The 27,508-nt window shown below is 32.1% G+C and overlaps 1 protein-coding gene and 1 pseudogene across 1 annotated transcript; both read left to right on the top strand.

The window, feature by feature from the left end:
• Positions 1–3,114: 3,114 nt before the first annotated feature.
• Positions 3,115–4,044, top strand: LOC123251643 (olfactory receptor 10AG1-like). The gene has a single exon (XM_044680948.1). The coding sequence runs from the start codon at positions 3,121–3,123 to the stop codon at positions 4,042–4,044; it is 924 nt and encodes a 307-aa protein (XP_044536883.1). The 5' UTR covers positions 3,115–3,120.
• A 160-nt stretch (positions 4,045–4,204) lies between these two features.
• Positions 4,205–21,786, top strand: LOC123252638 (annotated as a pseudogene).
• Positions 21,787–27,508: the final 5,722 nt, after the last annotated feature.

Below are 27,508 nucleotides of genomic sequence, written 5' to 3'. Positions count from 1 at the left end.
TTTTTACTTTTCCCTACAAATTTTGATATATTTTCTTCTTATTGTCTTTATTTTTAAGAACATTATTGATTTTTAATATTATTTGCTCTTTGACCAATCATTCATTAAGATTAAATTTATTTTTCATAATTTTCCTGTTATTTCAATCATTTCTTATTCTTTATTGCCCCATTTGGGATTTATTGGCAGAGACACTGATGTGATTTGCCATTTCCTTCTCTAATTCATGTTACCAGTGAACAAACTGAGGCAAACAGAATTAAGTGGCTGACCAAAGTTACATAATTTAAGTATCTGAGGCTATATTTGAAATCAAGATCAGCCTTCCTAACTCAAGACCCAGCACAACATTTGCTGAGCCACTTGTCTATGTCATTTATTTATTTTCCAATTAATATATAATCTATACTGGGTAGTCTTGGTTTCCTTGTACTAGCAGTCAAGATTATGGAGTAAGAGACAATTTTAAGTCACCCAAACCTGCCTCCAAATAAGCACACACACACACACACACACACACACACACACACACACAATACTTTAAAACAAGTTTCAGAGCAATAGCATCAACAGAAGATATTAAAGAATGTAATACTAGGGTAAGTGATGAGACCAGAGGAATCAGCAGCATAAAGAATGACCCAGTGAAAGCAAATGCTGAGGAGCTTGAGAAGTCATGTAGTACAAGAACACGAAAGGAAACCTTGGTGGAAGGAATGAATCCAGCCTTTGCCATATTAGGGGCTGCTAACTAATAAGTGGAATCCAGCTAAATCCCCTTCATGTGGCATTTTGATATAGTTGTTTGCTTCTGAATCAGTGTCTTTATCTTTTATGTTGTCATAATAGATTGTTCTATAATGTGAGATTCATGAGTAGACAACTCTGGGAAGTGAAGCTATAAAGAAGTATTGAGCTATAATTACTAAAATGGACTGGCAGTACTTTCTTGGAAACTAATCCTCGTTGAATATCACAAGTAGGATGGAATGAAACATATTTTCCCCCTTTTTTAATGCTTTCTTTCCTCATGTATGGATCATTAACCCTCAGTTTGTAGATCACCAATATAAACAAGTGATAAAGTGTTTAAAGATAGACAATATGGTGTATTTTGATGATTATTGACAATGGAGTGTGATAAAAAAGTGTGTTTTTTATCACAGAAGTTTATTACTTGTTTGACCTTAAGGACATCTATGAATCTAATTTTCTTCATCTATAAAATGAAATAGTTTAAGACTCTCTGGAGTCCCTGGAAAGGTTCAAATTTTTTAAAAAAATCATGTAACACTGAAGCAAAGACTGGGCCCATGAACATAACTGAAATAACCTGTAGTCTACTAGTCTTATTTTAGAGAGAAAAGAGATACCTTAAGGAGTTACTTAAGATTGAAGTGTTGGCTATTGAGGGGCATGTGCATGAAAATGCCAATGTTAATAATCACTTCTCTTGTATTTCTCTTTTTACTTTCCCAGTCTTTTTTTCATGTTCTTCTTCTCCTATGTTACCCATTTCCACTGAGGTAAACATGAAAGGCATTTTTTATTTCATTACATAAATCAATGAAGTGATAGAAAAGTTAAAGACAATATTGAAATAATGTTACTAGAATGAAGAAGCACTCTCAGTATACCTCATTGCTTTTGAAATTATATGAGAAATATCCATACACTATCTGATTAAAACAAATATTGAATAATTGCTATATAGGCATGACCCAGCTCAAAGTAAAAACTGAGAGATAAAGGAGTGAACTTGCCTTCAGTGAATTTACAATTTAGTAAAAGATGAAGGTCACATACATTTATGGAGATAATAAAGAATATATAGCAATACATGTTAATGGCCATATGTGCAGTGCAGATAATAATCTGAGAATATCAAGGAAGGAAAGGGTTTTTTAGACATTGTTTAAATTAGGGAAAGCTGCAAAATGAAGAAGAAAACTAGAGATGGACCTTAAAATAAAGTCAGGACTCTGATATACTAATAATACTGAGGAAAATGTCAGGGAAGAAGAAAATCTACAGAGATGATGGTAAGAATTCCACAAGGTTATTACATGGATCAAATGCATAATTTCAGACCTTAAGGTGCTATAAAAGAGAAGGATGAAGATTAGGATGAGGATGATGATAATATTTTTAAATGACCCCCAAAATTTAGCATAATCTGAGAAAGGTCTTTCTTTTTGAATTTATTTCTTTTTTCATATTTCATTAGGTATAAAAAATTTTGCCACCTCATTTCAGAATGTAAAATTCTTAGAAAACATAAATTTTGCTTATGCATGGTAGTGCCTTGTTACATATTTCGATTTAAATATTCCAGAAATTTAGTCATTGGTTTTTTAGAAGGAAATGAATATTATAAAAATACAAAATTTTAGCATTTGTAACAGATTATCAGACATAATCATGCATCATTAGAAGACATGTGATGAGGGCAGCTAGATGGCTCAGTGGAACCAGGCCTCCTAATCAGACCTAGAGATAGGAGGTTCTGGGTTCACATCTGACCTCAGATAGCTACTAGCTATGTTTCCCTGGGCAAGTCACTCAACCTGCTTTGCCTAGCCTTTACAATTCTGCTGCTTTGGATCGAATGCTCAATATTGATTCTGAGATTGAAGGTAAAGGTACTTTAAAAAAATACTATTGTTAGGGGGGAGCTGGGTAGCTCAGTGGACTGAGAACCAGGCCTAGAGATGGGAGGTCCTGGGTTCAAATCTGGCTTCAGACACTTCCCAGATGTGTGACCCTGGGCAAGTCACTTGACTCCCATTGCCCATCCTTACCACTCCTCTGCCTTGGAACCAATACACAGTATTGACTCCAAGATGGAAGGTAAGGGTTTAAAAAAAAAGACTATTGTTGTTAACTTAAAATCCAGAAAAGGGGATGCCAAACCTGGAAATGAACTTCAGAGACTGGACACTGAATTCTGGAGGTAGAAGAAAAATTTCAACATAGAAAAACCTGACATTGAACTGGACTGTGGTCTTAGAATATTTGAAATGAACATATTAATGGGGATATTATAACAAAGATCATATCTTCAATGTATCTTATATATAATTTGTCTCCTTATTTTCCACAGATATAATAAAGAATAAAATGGGAGGACCAAATATCACAGTTATAATGGAATTCATTCTCCTGGGATTTTCTGACCTTCCCAACCTCCAAGGATTCCTCTTTGGGATTTTCTTAATCATTTACATATGTATCCTGATAGGAAATGGCCTTATCATTATAATAACCAAAATTGATCTGACTCTTCAAACTCCTATGTACTTTTTCCTTGGGAATTTTTCCTTTGTGGAAATCTGTTATACATCGGTAACCCTCCCCAGAATGCTAAGTAATCTTTGGAACCAAAAGAGAAGCATTTCTTTGCTGGCCTGTGCTACACAGCTTTGCTTCTTTCTCACTCTGGTAGTGACTGAGTGTTTGCTCTTGGCAGTGATGGCATATGACCGCTATGTGGCCATCTGTAAGCCTCTTTACTATCCTCTCATTATGAATCATGAGCTGTGTGTCCAGTTGGTAATTGGATCTTGTATTAGCGGAATTCCTATCATGATAGGACAGACATACCAGATTTTTTCTCTGCCCTTCTGTGGTTCTAACAAAATCAATCATGTTTTCTGTGACATGTTTCCATTAATGAAAGTAGCCTGTGGGGATACCTCTGTGAATCAATTTTTTCTCTATGCTGATGTTATATTATTTGGGTTTTTCCCTTTTCTGTTGATACTCTGGTCCTACATTCAAATCATTACCACCATCTTGAAGTTGCCTTCAGCCACTGGGAGATCCAAAGCTTTCTCTACTTGTTCTTCCCATCTCATGGTTGTGTGTTTATTCTTTGGCTCTGGTAGTATTGCTTATTTGCAACCCAAATCCAGCCACTCTGCAGGAACTGATAAGGTATTCTACCTTTTATACACAATTATAACCCCAATGTTTAACCCAATGATTTATAGTCTAAGGAATAAGGATGTCATTGCTGCCATGAGAAAATTATTACCTAAATGAATGACTGGGCAGGAATTGGAGACTTTTCCAAAATTGATTGTTATCCATTTTTCTCAAAGTTCACATTGAAATCTACTTTTTTTTCTTATCAAACTTTGAAATTTTTGCCATTTCCCAATGATAATTTCCAATTCTTAAATGTCTTTCCCACATTTACAACATGGTATCAATTGTATCTATGTTTCATCAAAAAAAAAAAAACAAAGAGAAACAGCGATTCCAATTCACATTGATAATCACTAGGAGATGTGGTATTGAAAAACATATCTTAAACTTCTGAACACATTCCATTTTGAGAATATTTTATTTTTCTCTTGTTTCCTTCTTTCTTCCATTTCTCAGTGATTTGGCTGTATTGAAGAGAGTGCTATACTACCCTTACTGTCATTCTGTTCTGGGATCCTAGAAAGATGCAATATACTGATGAGGGGCATTTTCTTCTTTAGGGAATCAGTTCCCAATTAGGAGTGCGATACCATTCTCAAATCTCATCCAAATAAAGATTTTCTGATGGTTTTTATTAATTGTATAAAAGGTAACAAACATGAACATGATGGACAGGTCTATACCATCTTGGTATATATCGAAGATTATTCCAATGCTGTGTTTTTTACTCTTTCTTTTTGGTCCAGTGACAATAACTAGTTCAGATTTTGCCCAGTTTAGATAAGTTTCCAGCTTTTTATGTTTTCAGTGAATATCTCTTAGACCAGTGATGGGCAAACTACAGCCAGTGGGCCAGATGTGGCCCCCTGAAATGTTTTATCGGCTGGTGACATTATTCCTAATCTGATGAATACAATGAAACTTCAAAAGAGTTGCCTTAGAAACAGACTGACAGATGAGCATTTCATTTCCTTTGGCTTCCTGTTTAAAAAGTTTGGTCATCACTGTCTTAGACCTTACTGTTTTGGAAATTTTTGCTAAATTCAAAAAAACCTTCATTTTATATTGACAATTTTATAAGATTTGAACTAAATCCAATGTTTTCTGCTAAAAGGAATGTTAAATGTATTTTTTGTGACAAAAATTACTTTTGAGGAAACTGTCTCTTTAAATGCACTTGCAATATGTAGTCTTAAAATTTCCCTGACAGAGAAGTCCTTGCAATAGCACTCACACTCCAGAAGTCAAGTATGGGCAAAGTGAAGAAGTAAAAGGTAGAAGAGAGGACTAGCAGAGAATAAAAATAGATGGATAGAAGAGGGCCTTCGGGAAGCCATAGGGATGGAGATATGAGTAGTGAAACCCTGGAGTATTCTCAAATGTAGGTCTCAAGCTTCCTGCCAGGCTTCAGTATCTCAGAGATCAAGAAGTAGTTGTAGTGCCACTTCTTGTTCGTGTTCTATAAGAAGCAACAGCAAAAAGACAGATTGGCAGCTAAAAAAGCATAAAAAAGAGGTGATATGTGGATCTAAGCCACCACCAAAACCAGTGCCCAAGACCAGTGAAAACTAGAGATTTTATGATAAGACTATAGTAAACCCTAAGATGAGGAGTTTGCTTATAGTGAAGCTACAGATAAATTTATTTTTCATTTCAGCAGATTTCCCCCCAGATTCTTATTAATACATTAGACAGACTTCTTTGAAGAATTGTGAGATTCTGCAAATAGTTTCCATTATTTTGAGAAACATATATGTTGATTACCTAAGAGATCTAGATTTGAAAAGAATATCCTCCACTGGATATGCCACAGATCTTATTGTTGTTAAAGGAGATCTTGAAATACCAAATGGGCTTGTTTTAAGTCACTGCCTCATTATCCAGCTGCTCACTGTAGAATATATAACATTCACTTCCATAGGGAAAAAGGAGGAAAGAGAAAGATCCCACCCAACATTCACCTGACATGATTTGGGATAAATTTACAAGATTGGGTCACTCCATTGGAGATATGTTTGCTTTTTTCTTCCCTTAGATCCTCACTTTATTAGAAGGCAAGGGGCAAAATTCCATAATCAAGGGGATTACAACTTTTACAGATTATGCAAACATTTTTCTCTTAGAAACATGTTTTCTTTTATAAAAAGATATTTTATTTTAACAATTACATATAAAACAATTTTCAGCATACATTTTCCAAAATTAAAAGAACCAACTTGTCTCTCTCCATACCTTCCCTCCCCCTTCTCAGAGATGGTAAGTAATATTATTTAGGTTATACATGTATTATAATGCAAAACATACTTCCATATTGGTCATTATTGTAAGAGAATGTTCATATAAAGCCAAAACCACAAAATAGAACCATAAATAAACTAATGTGAAAGATAGTATGTTTTGATCAGCATTTGGTTCCTATACTTCTTTTTGTGGATACACTATTTCTAAAGATGAAATATAGAGGGGGCAGAAAGAATGTATACAAATCTCAATGCTACAAATAAACTAATTCTCATGAGATTTTTATGACCTTCTTGACCAAAAATGGATTTGGTTTGAAGTTCCACTGCTTTTCTTTTTTAAATGAATTTAATTTTAATAACCAGTTTCTGACATGTTTTGATCAATGGTCTCTCCGTCCCTCCCTCTCCTTACTCCTTCTTCAGAAGGAAGGTAATATGATATAGGTTATTTATGGGCTGTCATGCAATACATATATACTTAAGACATAGAATTCTGGTGAGGAAAAGACAATTAGCAGAAAGGTAACTGAAGTATCTTTTTAATAAATGATCTCCTTAGTATAATAACTAAGTTGTAGCAACTCTCTAGACACCCATGTATATTTTTTCTCCTTAGAAACTTGACTTTGTGGAAATCTGCTATATATAAATAATTCTATAACTCATAAAATAATTCTCTTTGTCAATCAGTATTGCACAACTCGGTTCCCTTCTTGATCCAGGAGTCATTAAGATCTTGTCATCATGAATACAGGATTTTAAGTCCAAGTGATAGTTGACTGTTGGACAAGTAGAATTCCAATCACTATAGGGCAGACATACTTTTTTCTCTGTCATTCTTTCATTCTACACTTTTGGTGAGAAGCCCCCATCAATGAATTTGACATAAGGGTACCTCTCTGTGGATCAGCATTTGATTCATGTTGGTCGTGTCCTTTTTGGTTCAGTTGCTTTCCTGTTAATAATCTTTTTCCTCATCACCATCTCAAAAATTCCATCAATCACAAGAAAGTCCAAAGGCTTCTCTATTAATTTTTCCTTTCCCATGATTGTGATTTTATTTTATATATTTAATGATATTGCATATGAAAACCAACTTCAATTCCATAAGGAGAACAATATCTTCTCTATCATCTAGTATCTTCAATGTGTAACACCATTACATACAATCTTAGGAACAAGGACTTAATTGCAGCAATGAAAAAAAAACAAATCTAAATAATGTCAGAAAATAAAAAAAGGAAATTAGAAATTCTTATTTCCTGTTCATTTCCCTCATAGTTTCCATAAATGTTGATTTTAAATGTCTCTCTTATCTAATTTCGGCCTTTTAAATATTTATGATTCTCTTCTAATTATCCAAAACTTTAAAATGTTAATGCTTACTCTTGCGTGATATCAATAGCATTTATATGTATATACATATAAATGCTATTGATATCACGCAAGTATATATACATATAAATGCTATTGATATCACGCAAGAGTAAGACATATAATATGTCTGTTACCTCTCTCTCTGTTATTCTATCTATCTATCTATCTATCTATCTATATGGATATATATATACATATGTATATATATATATATATATATCCATCTCTGTCCATCTATCTGTCTATGTACCTATCTGTCCTTAAAGAATACTTATTATGGAACTATATTCTAAAAGCTAAAAGTCAAAATGAGAAAATTATACATATAATTCAATAAATAACTATAGTATCTACAACAATAAACACAACAAAATAACTATAACAGCTATGACAATTTGGTTTATAAAGATATTCCACTTGAAGGAAGAAGGCAAATGTAAATCTAAATGTATTGCTAGTCCTAATCTCAAAATGCTACTATTTGACTTTAACCTTAAGTAATGTGTACTGTTAACTAAGCTTTATTCCTAAATTCCTAATTTGTATTTAGATAACTACTATTTCACAAAACTCTAAGATTGCATAAATTTAAAATTACCTTTAATCTTTCTTCTCCTTTAGTTTTCCATATTTAATCAATTTCCATTTCCTGTCAACACTATATCCACAATATTCATGCCATCTGCCTAAATATCTCTACATAAATCCCAAAGGAATTTTAGGCATTTATCATCTTTGTTTTTATTTCTCATACCTACTAATTGGGTAAATTATCTCCGGTCTTTTCACCATCAAAATGATTTAATACACATTTTAAAGTAGATATTTACACAACAAAGATTAGCCTATTCCTCTGATCAAGTGTTTCTTGCCTACAGTGCAGAATTTCCTCCTTTTTAATATTTTAACACTTTCACTTTCTTGCTCCAACTTACTTTTCAAGGGCATTACATATTTAATTCATATATCTTAATTTTGAGTCCAACTGACTTAGCATTACTCATATATTACTTTGCATTTCCTTCCTTGTTGGGAGCTATTAAGAGAAATTAGAATCTCAAGTAGATATTTTTATCTGGACCCCCTCAAAAGATCAATACAGAGGGGCAGAGCCTTGTATTGGTTTTTCTCCCTATCAGGGTCGAGACAGAGTGGGATATCTAAGATAAAAATCTGAGATTCCTCTTTTGATTCCTTTCATAATTCTTACCTTCCTTCAAAATGCATTATAGTCTTATTGAAAAAGCTTTGGGTTCTCAGCACTCCAGCAAGAGGGGGGCTAACTCTGTTCCCCTTTGACTGAGAACACAGATGGCTGGTACGGCCAAGGTCGAACCTTTGGGCATTTTGCCCAGAATTAAAGTAAAATAATGAGGCTCAAAAAAATTGTTTAATATCATCAAGGCTGAGAACTTCAGGGGCTTTCCGGCCTAAGGAGATGTCCCAGCCTCCACTTAAAGATAACATGTATAGTTGATAGTTTAGCATAGTTTTTTTTTATCTACACCTAGAGGCTTCTAAGGCTTTTGTTTTGATTATAGTAAAAATCCTGCTCTCTGTAACTGTGGGAAACATTCTTGGGCTTTTGGGGGAAGGGGATCTTTAATTTCCTTTATAATAAAGTTGGGGCTCCAGTATATCTGAGAGTACTATGAGCTAACAAGCCTTGCTTCCAATCTGTTTCATTCTTTGCATCTGAGGACCACCCTAGGCCACTCAGATTAGTCTCTGGTTATAGAGCAGGATCTCTATACTTCCTTTGTATCTTTGCATATTCCTTAGATGTGCTGAATCTTTTCATCTATAGATTAAATTCCCTACATTCCTTCAAAGCTCTTTGTGTTACCTTCTAAATAAATACTCTCCTGAATATCCAGTCTTAATATTTTCCTAATCATGATCTAAATCCCCGAATTATTTCTTTTTATGTAACATATAGATTCAATTTAACATAATCTGTTCATATGATTTCCCTGACAGAATAGAAGCGCTCTCATGCCAGGGATGCTTTTCCCCATTTATTGGTTTTACCTTTTGTTCCCAACAACTAGGAAGATTCTGGTCCAAATTATATTTGAAAATTTTCATCATAAATGCCTTTTTTTTCTTGGTAACTTGCTTTCTTGGTAATGGTTTAATCTTTCAGAGTTAATAACCATATGCTATTTCTGCTACTATATGAATTGTTCTCATAGAATATGTAGGGGAAAAAAACTATTTTTTTTGATTCTGGTAAATCTTTCTTTTTTCTTTAATCAAGCTAATAGAAGTTTTATCAATTTTATTTATTTATCTTTCATAAAATCAATTCCTTATCTTAGTTATTACTTCAATATTTTTCTTAGTTTCCATTTTATTTATCTCTTCCTTGATTTCCAGAATTTCCAAATTGGTATTTAATTGGGGGATTTTGATTTGATCTTGTTCTAGATGTTTTACTTGCATGCCTAATTAATTACTCTGTTTTTTCTCAATTGTATCGATGTAAACATTTAGAGATATAAAATTACCCCTAAGTATAGCTTTGGCAGCAACCCAAAAATTCCAGTATGTTATATTTTTATTTTCTCTAATGAAATTTTGGAATGTTTTTATGATTTTTTTATATTTATTCTTTAGAATAAGTTTATTTAATTTCCAAGTATTTTTTGTCTTTCTGCTGACCTTTGTTGAGTGTAATCTTTATTGTATTATATATGAAAGTCAAGCATTTAATATTTCATCTTTTTAACATTTGGTTCTGAGGTTTTTATGACCTATTTCACAGTCAGTTTCTGTGAATGTGCCATGTACTAATGAAAAAAGTGTATTTCTTTCTATTCTCAATTAGTTTTCTGTTAGGATCTACCATATCAAACTTTTCTGAAGTTCTATTTACTTGCATAGCTACTTTCTTCTTTTTGGGGTTGGTTCCCTCTAGTAACATTTTACCATATATTTCTTCCTATAACTAATGCAACTACTTTAGGAATCTGGAATCTTGGTGTAATGCCCTTTGGTACATATACATTTATTATTAATATTGCTTCATTGTTTATGGAATTTTAATCATGATTTCCTTCTTTAGCTCCTAATTAGATCAATTTTACCTTTTTCTTAGTCTGAAATCATAATTGCTACTACTTCTTTTTTCCCCTTTTATCTGAACCCTAGTAAATTCTGCTCTACCTCCTTATTTTCATTCTGTAAGTGTCTCTCTATTTTAAATATGCTTCTTATAATAATTTTTTTCAAAGTAGCAGATTATGTAATAAACCCACATAAATCATCAGCAATTTTATATATTCTTATCAAAGTCCTACAAAAAGAGGAAGAAAGAGATATTTCATTCTGTTATAAGGAAGAGAGGGTTTGAGGAAGTTTGAGAGGGCAAAGGCATAAAACTAACAGGGACAGAATTCTAGAATGGGAAAGTGGCTACAGGCAGTTAACTAAGGTTTGAGCTTGCTTTTTCTCTGGTTCAACCTGGAGGGACTGGCTACTTTTTCTTGTTGGCTCTGCTACCCTTTACTACCCTGTACTATCCTGATTTACCATCCTACCTGCTTACCTGCTGCTTTCTGTAATCTACTGAATTCCTGGTATGATCCTAACCCATCTGTCTGTAAGATCAGGTCTGGGGTCCTAGTAAATGCAAGATCTCTCCCTGGGCCCTGATAACTGCTATAGCCCACTACCTCTCTATTACCATCCAAGAGGGGTTGGTTTAGTATAGGCTTATCTAAACTAGGCAATGAGATCTTTCAGATAGTAAGGAAAGAATCAGTATAGCTCAAAACTCTTTGAAGACTTCCCTCCAGGGAACAAATTAGATCTGAGGTTTTAGGAAGCTGATTTAGTGTTAGGGTTACCCAATATTCCTATTTAATCTTCTCTTGTTAAAATAAATACAACATCAATCCCTGTTACTGAGTGGTCTGTGTGAGTCATCTCAGAGTCAGGCCCTGCCTGCACTGGGCTTGGCTGGCCTTCCCAAACCTATTCATCTTCTAATACTGGCCCTATCTGAACCATCTGGTCCCATCCCCTAAACAACCCTCTTACAATTCAAATGAACTACAAATAGAGTAAAATGTCTAGGAACATACTTGCTAAAATAGAACCAGGAAATACATAAATATAAAACAATTTTCCACAAATAAAGTCAGATCTAAATAATTGGAGAAATATTAATTGTTCATGAATGGAAAGAGCCAATAAAATTAAAATGACAATCCTACTCAAACTAATACAGTTATTCATTGTCATCCTAATTAAATGACCAAAACATATTTCATTAAGATTTAAAAAATAATAACAAAATTCATTTGGAAAAACAAAAGATTAAGAATATTGAAAGAATTAATGAAAGAAATAAAGGGAGGTGTAGCAGTATTCATTTTTAAATTCTATGATAAATAAATAATTAGAAAATATATTTGCTACTGGTCAAGAGATAAAAAGTAGTCCAGTGTAACAGAAAATAAAAACATAAAACAATAACAACAAAAAAATGAAAATGTATAACAACAATGTATTTGTTAAAAACATAAATCCTAGTTTGGGGGATAAGTCTCATATATAAAATATATAGAGAATTTTTTTTTAATTTATAATAAAATCCATCATTATTTGATAAATGGGCAAAAGACATGAAAAGGCAATGTTCAGATGAAGAAATCAAAGTCATATGTAGGTATTCAAAAATGTTCTAAATCACTACAGATTAGAGAAGTGAAAACAAAAAGCATTCTGAAAAATCATCTCAGATGCACCACACTGGTTAAAATGATAAAAGGGAAAAAAGTCAAATATTGGGAATGGATGTGGAAAAATGAAAATCCTAATACACTGTTGAAGGAAATGTGAGCTGATCCAATCATTTTTGGGAGAAATTAGGAATTACTCCCACAGAAAAGAAGGAACAGGAAATAACTCATGTTTCAAAATATTTATAGCAGCTCTCTTTGTGGTGGTAAACAACTGGAAATTGACGTAATGCCCATCAATTGGGGAATGGCTAAATGAATTGTGCTATATAATTTTGATGGAATATTACTGTTTCATAAGTGATGAGCAGGCTAATTAAAAAAAAAAACAACTTTGAAAGAACTGTATGGGTTAATGAACCAAGAAATGAGAAGAACCAAGAGAACAGTATACACAGTTATAGAATTTATACCAGAAGGATAAATTGTGAATGTTAACTCCGGAAAGTGAATTGAAAGGGAAAACATCAAAGACTTAATTTGTATCAATATATCAGTCCCTTGGACAATACCTTCTCAGATGCAGGGAGAGTGGAGAAGGGCTGAGACACTTATGGATGAGAATTATGTAAATATAAAGAAAAATAAGGTAAACATTTGAGAGTTATGTGATTTATTTCATATATATTTTTTTCATATGAAAATGCTTGTTTTATTTGGTTTTATAAAATGTGGAATATATTTTTTTTTCTTATAGTCCACATATTGTGGGAATCTGTAATTTATTTGCTTGTTCTCATTTTCTGTTTCATGGGTAAGTTTATTCACCTTTTCATGAAATATAATGTTAAGAGAGTTTTCTTAATTTCTCCCTTTATCTATTAAAGAGGCAAGTGAGCAAAAGGATTTCTGAGTAAGAGCACCCCTGCCGTGCAAACTGTCATTTGGTGACAGTTAAGAAGGGTGTGGCTGAGAGTGAGTGTCTGTTACAGCTGGCAGTTAGAAGTGACTTTTGGTCTCTGGGTCCCCTGGGGAGAGGAGTGTGTATCTCTCTCTCAGAGAGATTGGAGACTGAGAAAATTGGAGACTGAGAAAAGAATTTAAGGCCTTAACAGCCTTATTGATTATCTTGTGTAGATATGTAGATAGATAGTGAGTAAATTATTAGATAGAGTAGAAAGTTAGGCCAGAGTTTGGCTCTGCAGAAGTTACTACCATTAAAAGCAAATAGATTTAGAGTTTTTAGAAAATATTAGTTAGGATTGGGACCTTAGGAATAATTATAAGCTATTATAAGATTACTCTCACTTTCGTCCTTTCTATTTCCTAATAATAAACTAAGTATTTTGTGTTTAAGAAAATACTCTCCAGACTTTTGTTCAAACTCCTACTCCCAAAATTGAACCCTTCACAATAGTCTACTATCTTCTTTTCCTCTTTTTTTCCTTCTCCCCAGGTATTCCTCTTTCTCATCCCTTGATTTTGGGGGGATAACAGCCATCTTTTCAATTTCCTTCCTCCTTTCTATGTGTAATCTGCTTCATTGCTCTAATAGTGATAATGTTCTTGAGTATCTTAAGGGTTTTAGATATCTTACATACTTTAGGTGCCTTAAGAATCTCAAGCATCATTAATATTTTAATTATTTCAATTATCATCTTCCCAGGTATGATTGTATTAAATGCAACCTTATTGAAATCCATAAGTTTTCACTTTACCTTTTTATCTGATTCTTGACTACTGAATTTTTTCATCATTTTTTTTAGCTCTTGTCTTTTTGGTCAGGAAAGTGTGGAATTCTTCCATTTCATCAAATATTGTTTTTCCCCCCTAGAGGATTATACTCAGTTTTGCTTGTATGTAATTCTTCGTTGTAGTACTAGGTCCTTTGCATTTTGGAATAACATATTTCATGCCTCCTGATTCATTAACATAAAAGTTTCTAGATCCTCTGTAATCTTTATTCTGGCTCCATGATATTTGAGGTGTTTTCTTCTGGATGTTTATAGGTCTTTTTCCTTGACCTGAGAGTTCTGTAATTTGGCTACAAAAACTCTGAAATATTTTATTTTAGTGTCTTATTGGTGGATTCTCTAAATTTACATTTTTTATTCTTATTCAAGGAAATTAGGGCTGTTTTCTGTGATTATTTCTTTTAATATGGTGTTTAGGCTTTTTCTTTTTTTAAATTATGGTTCTCAGATATTCAAATAATTCTTAGATTATATCACCTTGTTTTATGTTCTAGGTCAATTGTTTTTCCAGTGAGGTATTTTAGATTTTCTTCTACTTTTTAATTCTTTCCACTTTGTCTTTTTGTTTCATAATGTTTTATGGATTAATCAGTTTCTATTTATGCAATTCCAATTTTTAGGAGTTATTTTCTTCCTCAGATTTTTGTGTTTCCTTTTCAATTTAGCAAATTCCTCTCTTCAAAGAGTTGTTTTGGGGGCAGCTGGATAGCTCAGCGGATTGAGAGCCAGGCATAGAGATGGGAGGTAGTAGGTTCAAATCTGGCCTCAGACAGTTCCCAAATGCATGACCCTGGGCAAGTCACTTGACCCCCATTGCCTAGCTCTTACTACTCTTATGCCTTGGAACCAATATAGTGTTGATGCTAAGATGGAAGGTAAGGGTTTAAAAAAAACAAAAACAAAAAGAGTTATTTTCCTCAGGTTTTTTCTTTTCTTTTCTTTCTTTCTTTCTTTTTCTTTTCTTTTTTTTTTTTTTGATCTCCATTTTCATCTAGTCCATTCTATTTCTTAGGGAGTTGTTTCTCCAATGAATTTTTGTGCCTCCATTTTGTTTAGGCCTATTCTACTATTTAAGGAGTTAATATCTTCAGTAATTTTTGTTTGTCCTACCTTCCTTTGTTTTAAAGTGATCTATTCTCTCTCTCTCTCTCTGTCTCTCTTTTACTTTCTGTGTGAGCAGAATAACCCTTACTCTACCATCTTAGGTCCCAGCATGCTGACAATTACCCACTACGTTATTAGTTTCCTGAGCACTATAATACAATACTTAGTCTTATATGAAAATTGAATAAGAATGTTGAAAACCTAAGAGCCTAAGAGACTAAAAGTGGTTATATGTCTCCTAAAATAACAATATAATTGGACAATGGTCATGATGTCACAAGGGGTGCAATACATCCCATCCATGTCTACTCACACTATAGATGAAGTTTTGTTGTTTTTTTACATAGCAGTCACTTCTTTGGAGGTTATTGCCCATCTTCTGAGGAGAATCAATGGCTACTAATAGTTAGAAACTGGTAGGGATGATGTGGATCACAGACATGAACAATTTTGCATAGCCAGCACTTGTGTATCCTGCTAAGGTTAAACTCACCTCTAATCTTATCCTGAGAAACATATGGGAAGCCAGCTATAGGGTTTAAGGGAATGGTATTTTACAATAATCTGGGAGAAAGTGGTGGATTTTATTTTCAGTAACAAATACATTGCTGCTTATCACAGGGAGAATGGGATAGATGCAAATTTCTAATCTTTTTTATTATTTTATTACATACATTTTGGTATTAAATTATGTATCCTTTATCTATGAGTCAAAGGTTCTCAATTTTTAAATTATAGGTATCTTCATACATAATAGTCAGACCCTTTTCAATTGTGGTACTGGAGAAGATTTTTGAGAGTCACTTGGACAACAAGGATATCAAAGCAGTCATTACTTAAATAAACTAATTCAAACTTTTCACTGAAAAATCAAATACTGAAACTGAAGCTTAAATACTTTGACCACATAATGAGAAGACAGGGCTCATTAGAAAAGACCCTGGTTTTGGGGGGAAATGAATACAAAATAAATGGGAGATACTAAAGGATGAGATGGTTATAGTGTCATGGAAAACACTAATATGAACTTGGACAGTCTTTAAGAAATAATAGAGATAGAGGGACCTAAATTGTTCTTATACATGGTGCTACAAAGTGTTGAATGTGACTGGACAACAACAAGAAAGGTATATTATGTGGTAGAGTAGAAAAAGTATTGCATGTCGAATAAGAGAAGCAGAGTTTAAATTCCAACTCTGATGCTTACTACTTATGCAGCCTAAGAAATTCATGGAGCTTCATGTCTAAATCTAAATGTCTAAAAAAAAAAAAACAAAAACTTATTTTGACGTCTCTGGTCTAAACTTCCTCTGAACATTTAGGGGACTTGAAAACTACATTTCCCATGATTCAGTGGGCTTCCTGTCTTATGTGGTAACATGAGACAATGTAAACAGAAGCTTAAATAGGGAGATTGGCATTGGTACTTCTTTTCTATGAAGAAGCCAGGGGGAAAACATGTTGGGACATTTGAATTAGATCTTAGCAGGTATGGGTTTTTTTTTTTATTACCAATATAGATTACAATAAAACCCTAATATCTTTAATTATATCCTTCTATATCAATTTTATTTATAACAGGAGCTTCCCCATATCTGTCAGTGTCTTGAGCTACTCATTCACCCAAGACAAACACCAAAGGAGAAGACTAAAGGCCAAGTCCCAAGGCTAAGTCCTCCAACACCAAAGTCCTAAGGAGAAGATCCAGGAGCAGTCCTCCAAGAAGCAGTCCAAGAACCAAGGTCCCAAGTAGAAGCCAAAGTCCCCGTCCAGAGCCACCTCCAATAGGCAAGTCATCTGGCTAAAAATCCCCCAACAGCAAGTTCAGGACTTTTTATAGTATTTTTTCCATGTCACTTCCTGTCCCTTCCTCCACTTTATGGGAACCAATGGCAGTCTTTCAATTTCTTTATCACTGCTCAGGGAGTGGTCCATTGCCTCTGGAATTGTCACTCACTTTAGTAAGTGACTTGGGACTCCCTTACTTAGTGTTAAGTAGGAGTATTTAAGTTTTTGGTTGATTAATTTAAAAATTGGTGATTGATAGACAAAAAGTTTGATTCACTCTTCACAGCAAGATGACCACTGTTATATCTGGTATCTCTGATTCTATAATCCCATAAATGTTAGGGTAAAAATAAAACTAAGAAAGGATTAAAGAGAATAAGATATTCTATTCTATAAGAATATCCCATAAAATATTAAAGAGAATATTTTATTCTTTTTAATCCCTTTTTAGGCTGATCATTACCCTAACATTTTTAAATAATTGATCCAGATTTTTAAAAGAGGAAGAAGTTGTTTGAGAATTGAATAGCTTTCCATGAAGGACATGTATATTACAAAGTCATTTCTAATGATGCATATATATGTGTATGCTCAATATAATTTTCAAATATTTTTCACATTCATCATCTCTTTTGTTCTTCTGCATATAATCACCGAGGTTTCATGAATTATATTATTTTCTGTCCTATATTATAAATATATTTGGGACAGGCTTCACTTAGTAGTCACAAGTACAAACTCAAATGCTCAAACTCTAATATTTTGCATATTAGATTGTGCCAATTTCTCTGCCCCATTGCCTCAGAGACTATGATTCAAACAAATTTCATTTTTAAAGGTCTGATAGAGAATTAATAGTAAGATTTTACAATCCAAAGTATTACTGGCTAAAATTAATAATGTTTGACAAACACTTCTATACTTCATCAAAAGGAGAGAAAGATAAAATATTTGTGTTAATTTTTAAAATTTATAGTTTCATATGTGATAACAGTATACTCTGGTACTTTTGAAAATTATAGGAAATATCAAACCAACCATCTGTTTGAGAGAATGTTGAGTACTCCCTACTATAGATAAAAGACACTTTTCAAATCTTCAATCAAAGAGACATTAGGATATATGCAAAAGTGTTTGAAAGCCTCTTAATTAAATTATATAGTGGGCAAGAAATCTCTTTCAAATGGCTGAGGCATTTTGTTAGATCTCCTGAGTCTTGAAGGAAAACACCATGTCATCTTGCCCTGTGATCTATAGTAAGAACTTCAGAAATAGAGTAATTTACCCTTTACTTAAAGCTTTTTACATAGCAGCCCTGTGAGGTAAAGAAATACAGCTTCATAATTTTCAAATGCAGAATTTTAGGAATGTAAGTGAAGCTGGGTAAAGTGAAATAACTACAAACTTACTGGTATTATATACTTAGTTACAAAGCAACAGAGCCAAAATCACTGCAGTGGTCCCCTGACTCTAAGTCCAAGATGCTTTGCATTATTCTATACTTTCTTATTAGTGAATGTTTAGAGAATGTATCTTACAGTTGAGAGGATCTCATTAAAAAGGAGAAGTGTGTCTAGGGAGAGGAACTGAACCCAGGGAGCAGAGTTGGTAAAAGTGTCTTTTCTAAGAGTACTGACTGCATCCAATTTATTCATGATGTCTGGTTTTCAATAGGGAGTTTAGTCTTTGTAACACAATTGTTGATGTTTCTGAAAAATTATTAATATTTAAGGAAGTAAACATAATTCAGTGGGAGCAATATTGAATATAAGGAGAGAACTGGGTTCATTTGAAATTAGAAATTTATGTAGTGGTTTGACCTAGAATGTCACTTGCATTGCGTGAGTTTCAGTTTCCTCATCTATATAATTTGAACAATTATACCTAAAGCTATAGTATAAAAAAGCTTTTGGGAAAATAGAACAGAGTGTGTGAAGGAATGTATTTCTAAAATCTTAAAACATTATATAATGGAAGTTACATATATATATACATATATATGTAATACCTTACTGTATCAATGAAAGAAAGTGTATGAATATTATTTTATCTCTTCATAAAAAGGTAAGATATATTTTATAAATTTAATTTTAATGTCTCTTTTGAAGAGGTCTTATTGTGATTCAGTGATTTCTTAGCTACCCGAAACTGATAAATTCTAAGATCTTACTCAAAAATTAAAATTAACTAAGGACTAAGGGCACAATTACATGAAATTATAATGGCAATTTCTCAGTCCAGGGAAGGTTTGAGCTATGTAAGCACTTGTATTATCAAAATTTAAAGCATTTTTATTTAAACAAAATTATGGACAGAAGCTATCTGCAAAAAAGAATAAAGTTGTTTCTAAATAGAGGGTTACTTTACCATTACCCCTGTTGTAGTCAAGATATTTTTTGTTATCATAAACTATAAAATGTGGTATAAATAATGGGTATGGAATATAAAGGAGGCAATTTATTCTGAATTAATTATGATTTTCTCAGATCTGAAAGAATTATGTAATTTTTAATTGAAAATGAAGTGGTACTTAAGGATCCTTCATGTTTTGAGAAATCAAAGTAGAATACCTGCTTAATTCCATATACCCCTTTGGAAGTGTTTAAAACCCACATTTATTTTTTGGTAATATTAAGTGTTCTAGCCAAAATGTTTCTCTTGTAAGATGACTAAACACCAATTAGGAGCTCCAAACAATGCAATACTGTCCATAGGAAAATTTAATCAATTCTGTTAAACATTTTCTTTTAGCAAAAATTTTAGTAATCTGACTTTCTTTGTCTCGCTTCCACTTAAATTATTAGTAACTATTATTTATTGCTAAAAGTGAGAGTAGTGAAGAGATCATTACAAGAATACTTTCCTTGTCCATGTGATTCAGTGTGATGTTGGGGTTCCAGATGACTCTTTGACATATAGATACAACAAATTGATGCTCCTTGTTTTGTATCTACTTCTACTAAACTTTTATTAATGACTATTGTGTTTTCTCCCATAGACATTTATGGCATAGACCTCAACTGTACCTCAAATTCATTTTTCAAGGATATGATTTGTCAGACCTCAGAATCTAAATTCAGTTTATCAAATTCCAATTCTAAAATCAGTTGATGATTAGCTGAGGTTTCCCAGGATTCTTGCATTCTTGTCATCAGATAACTCAAATGGCTTCATCATTAAGATATAGAGTAACTCAGCTAATCTGAAATTCATGACCGGCCACAAAGGACTATATTTTCAAGAGAATTCTTTCCAACAGATGTAGGCTATCATATCAGGCACAAATATATCTGACTAACCAGAGCTGAGTATGTAAATGATTAAAGAAGAAAATAAATTAAATGGCAGAATAAAACAACTAGGATATTGTCATGCTTTATTGTAAAAAGTTTTTAAATATGTTGTCAAAAGCTTTATTATTGTATCAATAAATTATTATTTTCTATTAATTCAATCTGAGATGATTCCTTACTAGGAATAAAGCAAGAAAAAATGAATATTCCAAGACCAAAGTGATCTTTTTATTCAATAATTATGAGGAAAATCATTGAGTTATGACTTTAGAACTTGAAATGACTTCATAACTCAAAAAATAAACATAAAAATTGAAAGTAAATTAAATATTGAATATAATGTATTGGATCAATAATGATTCTTTACATATATAACATAGAATATTAATTCTGAAAACCAGAATTCTGAAAATGTAAAATATAAATTTAGAAGAAAATATCAAACCCAAAACATGGATTGTTAGTGCTAGAAGAGAGGTTAGGTCACATTGGAGTACAATAAAATATTATATACATATATATGATTTCATAACATAAAATATCTAAAATACATAAATATTTTAAATGCCTAGTATGGAAATTATCCAAGTCATCATCTAAAATAAACTGTTCACTTTTCATTTCAGAGTCAGAATCCAGATGCTAGTGAGGAAAACTGATTTTAGTCATTTTAAATTTGGTATATACAGAAAAAATGGCAGACATAAATCTTACTATCATGGAAGAATTTATTCTCCTGGGATTTTCTGAATATCCTAATATCCAAGTATTTCTTTTTGTTATTTTTCTAATCATCTACATAACTATCCTATTAGGGAATGGTCTCATTATCATAATAACAAATTTAGAAAGAGCTCTGTGTTTACCGATGTATTACTTCCTTGGAAACTTCTCCTTTGTGGAAATTTGTTACACATCAGTCACCCTCCCCAGAATGCTTGTGAATCTTTGGAGCCAGAAAAGAAATATTTCTCTACTGTCATGTGCTGTACAATTTTGTTTCTTTCTTATTTTGGCAGCTGTAGAGAGCTTCCTCCTTGCTGTGATGGCTTATGACTGCTATGTGGCCATCTGTAAGCCACTCTACTATCCTATAATCATGAATCATAAAATGTGTATGAAAATGGTTGTGGGCTCCTGGGTCAGTGGAATTCCAGTCATGATCATGCAGACATACCAGTTTTTCTCCATGCCCTTTTGTGGTTCAAACAAACTCAATCATATTTTCTGTGACATGCCCCCATTAATTAAGTTGGCATGTGGAGACATCTCTGGGGATGAATTCTTTCTTTATGTAGATTGTTTCCTCTTTGGTTTGATTCCTTTTCTGATGATACTCATGTCTTACATTAGAATCCTTAGCACTATCCTGAAGCTCTCATCCACCACTGGCAGATCCAAAGCCTTCTCTACTTGTTCCTCTCATCTAATAGTTGTATGTTTATTCTATGGCTCTGCTCTAATTGCATATATGAAGTTCAATTCCAATTATTCAGGCAGCATAGATAAGATCTTCTTTGTATTCTACAGCATTGTGACACCAATGATTAATCCTATGATATATAGTCTTAGGAATAAGGAGTTTATTGAGGCAATGAAAAAAATATTTTCTAAATGGGGAGGATAAAGAATAAAACATTTTAATTTAAATATCCTTGTACCCTAAACAATTTCTCAAGTTTCACTTCCATTTTCTCCTCTTTATGCATTTGAAATAATTGTCATAATTATCATAAATCATTTGGCATTTCCTCTCTCAGTATCTCAATGATAGCCACTGTTTTTATGTTTGATGAAAAAGCATATTTTGCTTGTCATTACTGCTGTTGTTTTCAAGCACTATTGATTATGAACAGCTTTACTACAAAACACATGGTCACCTTGACAATATAAGCTCCTTATTCCAGATCTAAGTCACTGTAGTGTTTATGACAAGTACAAATTTGATTTAAAAATAATATCTTCTGGGACAATGAATTCAACTATATCATGGGGCCATTGCGAGATTCTATTTACTTCTGTCAGAGAACTTCATAACATGTTTTCTATTTTTTCTAAAGTACCTGTCCCACCCTCCCCCCAAAAAAAAGAATATTAGCTTTTTTGTTTAACCTACACTGTTGACTGAGTTTAACTAAGTTATAGGGGGTATGGCTGATTTGAATTGTACTATCTTCCTCCTAAGTAGGAGACATACTTATTCACTAATGGACAAGATTTCAATTTTGCTCTCTTTTTTATGTAAATATGATTGGACATAGGAAATGAGAAATACATATCATTTCACTTGCAGTACCCTTGGGATTTGTTGATAAATTGAATCATTTTGTCACTTATGGCAACTAGAATAGACTACCTCATCTATTCATTCACTTAAGATCGAAAATACTGAGAAAGAATAAAAATATATTGCCTTTCTAAACAAACAAAAAAAAAGAAGTCTATTTCCATTCTGTATTTTGGTTAAAATACCTTGTTTGCAGTTTTTTTGTTTTTAATGAGTATCTTAATTTGGGAACATGATGTTGTAAACTTTCATCAGGATCTTGCAAATTTTGGAATAGAGCAGCTTCTAGAGTTTTTCTTGGATCATATCAACTAGGATGATTGGTACACTGAAAGTTTGCAGATTCTAGACTGAAATCATCCCTGAAAATTTTAAGAAATAAACACTCAGCACACAGAGAAAGGAGCAACCAGAGACAAGTAAATAAATAAAATAAAACAAAGAAAAGTATTATTTCCAAAAATGCTCAAAGTCTCATCCAAATATAAGAATAAATTATTGAAAAATAAGCCATTAACAATAAAAACACTAAAAATTACGATCTAGACTTAACTCAGATATTCTTAAGAAAACAATCCAGAAGAAAATTAAATAAAATATCTACAAAGAAACTCATAAAAAATCCTTCCTTCAAGTCAAAATAGATTTCCTAGAATAAATGACAAAAAAATAAGAAAAAAATTAAAATATTGTAACATTCTGAAAAGTAATATTTTGAAAGGTTAAAACATAGGATAAAGCAATAATTAACCTTTACTAAAAGAAAAATAAGAAAGGAAATAGATGAAAATATGCAGAAAGAAAGTCTTTTGTACAAAGAAAGTCGTTCATACAAATTGTACAAATTCCCTATGTAGGGAATTGTTCTGATTCGCTATGGCTATTTGATAAAAGAATTTTCTTTTCTCACATGAGAATTAATAGTATGAGAAGAGAAGTGCTAGTTAATTGAGGAAATAAAGAATATATTTAAAGAGAAGCAAAAAATTTAAGAAACAAATCAAATGGATTTTATAAACAAATAGTGAATATTAGAAAAATTATAAAATGAATTGATGAAGAGAAGAAATAATTGAAAGAAAAAAACTAAGAACTTTGCATTAAAGGTTCAAAAATTATACAAAGTCATATACTCCTTCCAAATTTTATGTGGAAAGCATAACTGGATATGTCAGAAATAAAAAAAATACATATACTTAAAAATACAAATGCAAGAAAAATAGATATTGAATGAGATCTCACACAAAAAGTTGACTGAAAAGAATGAGGGATAATTAAAAAATTATTAGACTACACAAAAGATAGTATAGAAAAGTCTAAGTAAAAACTAACTTAAAAAAGAAAGAACTTTGGACAATTGACTAAAGTAGTCTTCAATGATTTTGAAATATTCATATGAACATTAACAACTTAGAAAATGAGATGAATGTTAAATTTATTTGTAAACATGAAATTATATTTTCACACTTTTTTCCCATAAAATAGAATGAAGTGTTATATTGAAAATTACAGGGAGGGTAGGGAATCCACTTCTCTCAGGTCACACAGCAAATTATCAGCTGATCTGGGTCTACAAAGAGAACAAGCAGAAATCTGATTTATTCCCCTCATTCTACAGGCCAGTACGCTTTCTCTTACAGCGCGCAACTAACAACTGACTTAAAATTTATATTATCCCAAAGTTTAATTTTTTTTTAAATTCTTTTTAAAGTTTTTTAAACTTTTCTTTTTAAAAATTCTGTTTTAAATTATTTAAGTGGAAGGGAAAGGGGTGGAAGCCCTTTCCTAGAAACTTTCTTTACTAGCAGTTTTTTTGTAATTCCAAGGCTAACAGATTTGCCTGGGGGCACAGTCTCCCAGCCAGGGAGTGTGGAAGCCCACTTGAACTCTGGCTTCTATCCAGCTCACTAAACTACCTTCAGTGCCAATAAGAGTCAATAGTCAATAAACAGGGTTTACCTGGCACATGTTTAATTACCAACATAATCAGAAAGAAGGCATTTGGGAAGGAGGAAAAAGAATCTGAATTTGAAAATTACAGGGAGAATACAGATCAGTTGAAAATAAAAAAAACACTACCAAAATGACACATAGAATGTCATTAAACTTATTTTAAATAAATAAACTTATTTTTAAAAGATGACTAATATTGACAAACCATTACCTAATATGATTAAAAGGAAGAAGAGGTTAGAAAATTAAAGCAACATATAATAGAAAATTGGTACATAGAAATCATAACAAAATTACAAGGTTATAGATATATATAAAGATATAGATATATAGTGCTCTATATACATATATACTAAATACATATGCACATATTCATACACTTATGTGTTTGTGAGTGTATCACCTGTGGACATATTTTATCTTTTGTATCTCAGTGATATTTACATACATTTACAAATGCTTTTGCATAGATTATTTCTATATTGTACTACTAGTTATATTGCCTTAATTTTATTATTTATACACTCTTTTATTTAATATTTATAAAGATAAATGTATATTAATTTAAATAGGTCTATAGACTATTTAAATTAATTCATGTATTTTATATTCATGTTTACATAACAATTATGTATGTATATATGTTCTATATAAGATTTAGAAAACATTAAAAGTTCATCTTTATAAAATTATATACATGTAAATAAAACTATACTCATGGCAATTTATATATGTGTGTATATGTACTATGTAGAAAAACATGCAGATATAGAGATAGATATTCATGTACAGTTTTGGTTTGCATCATATGTATACATTAATATATAGTTTTATAAACTGTATAGCATTTACTCTATGCTACATAAAGTATTTTATATAAATACAAGTACAAATATTTATATGCTAATATGTATATGAAATTATAAGCTTCTCTTTCTTTGTATGTATATACATGTATACACACATACACAAAATCATATGGCATATATTAATAAAATTTATAATTTTAGAGACACAAAAAAAGTATTTTAAAATTTTCATCTCATACCCAGTGAATTCCAACCCTGATCCCATCATGCAATTTATTCACTCTTTCTTATTTAGAAAAATGATTCAGTTCACCAGGTGCACTGGGACATTCTTTTTCAGCTAGACTTTTCTATATTTTCTCTCTCCTAAAGTAGGAATACAATACTGTTTAGATTAAAGTATGAGTCTGACCATGAATTTAATGAATTCATTATGATTTATTGATAGGAGAATGAGAGAGAGAGAGAGAGAGAGAGAGAGAGAGAGAGAGAGAGAGAGCAGAGACACAATAGTTTTGAAAAGGATAAAGAAGACTTTATTGGCATTTTTTTAACATGTATTCCTAACCATGAGAATTCTGACAATGACCATTGTAAGAGTTAAATTAATATTCAATACTTCAAGTATTATTTTTATAAAGTTTATTATCTGACAAAATAGAACTATGTGACTAAGTTTTTCTAGGTGCTCAAAATGTCCACTCCACCAAAGCCTTGATAGGAAGTCAAGAGAACAAGACATGAAACTCCACCCAATTTATATTCTGTTTATGTCAGCACATAACAACAGGAATTGAGTAGGGTGCTGGAAATTGTAGTTTTGCTGGGGATTGTAGTTTTTAGGGCAACAGATTCTAATTACACACCATCCATTTTGAAAGAAGAAGATTTACATCCCCCCATTCTTGTCCTGTACTATAGTTGCAGGAATCTTTATCCAGTTATGAAAAATCTTTCTCAAATTTCTCAATTATTCCAATATTAAAAGTAAAATGTTATTAATCAAAACTTGCTTATTAATTTATTTTAATTTTATTTTTATTTTTTAAAACCCTTACCTTCTGTCTTGGAGCCAATTAGGCTAGGCAATGGGGGTCAAGTGACTTGTCCAGGGTCACACAGATGGGAAGTGTTGGAAGCCATATTTGAACCTAGGACCTCCCATCTCTAGGCCTGGCTCTCAATCCACTGAGCTATCCAGCTGCCCCCTTGGTTATCAATTTTTAAATCATGTGCAAAAGATATTGTACTGATGATGTTAATGAATAAACGTCTGTTATATACAAATCATAGACACAGGGAAGGGTCAGAAAACTGGTTAAAACTAAATTGTGTATGTGCTGTTCTGAGAAACTATTAAGCAGATGATTTTTAATTGTTATGAGTGCCTCCATATAGCAGATGAAGATGATTGACACCATTTATTTGCACTGTGTAAAAAAGGATTCATTATTAAATCAAACTTAGTTATAACTTAGAATGTAGAGACATTTGAGAAAACAAGGATCTTGAGAAGACTAGATGAATCTGAGACTTAGTACAAAGTAGGGTGATTGCTGCCAGTACTACTTAATAGGAGGATGGAGATATTATAGAAAAATGATTCCCTCCAATTTTCATAACTCTGGGACCCACTTAAATTCAAAGTTTGAAGAGTAAACTTACAAAGTAAAACTTTGCACTGGGTGCTTACACTAATTGTTTTCTTGTAACTTTAACCAATTTTATTTTATTTTTTAGCAGATGAGAGCACAAATACATACTCAAACCCGCAGAGAGGAATGCACTAACATGAAAGACATGCAAGAATATGCCTTTTTATGTGGCATTCAATATAAATGATACTCAAGATCATATTGATTAAAAAATTAGAGAATTAATATTAAATTTGGAGCTTCATATTACAAACCCAAATTTCATTTCATCATCTTATACTTGTCATTTTGTTCTCATTCCTCTTTGTAACCAAAAGGTTTAACCCAATTTGTTGAAAATAAACAGAACTGTACATCCACATTGAATCCCTAATATTTCATGGGTGCAGAAAATGGGAGCAGATTTGAATGAAAATACATGGGGATGAAACATTTTCTTTCTTATTGCATCTATATTCTGTGATACCTCTCTTGAGTGATATCTGAAATCTTCCTGTACAATAATCATTTCAGATTCCACAAATTTACACACACCCATTTTTTTGTCCTTGTTTTGTGATGCCTTGCCCTACCCCTTTTTATCATATATATATATATATATATATATATATATACACATATATATAT

Source organism: Gracilinanus agilis, chromosome 6 (assembly GCF_016433145.1).
Source record: "Gracilinanus agilis isolate LMUSP501 chromosome 6, AgileGrace, whole genome shotgun sequence".
Taxonomy (NCBI): Eukaryota; Metazoa; Chordata; class Mammalia; order Didelphimorphia; family Didelphidae; genus Gracilinanus; species Gracilinanus agilis.
Note: the sequence above shows the minus strand (reverse complement) of the source record. Positions and strands in the feature narration are given on the sequence as shown.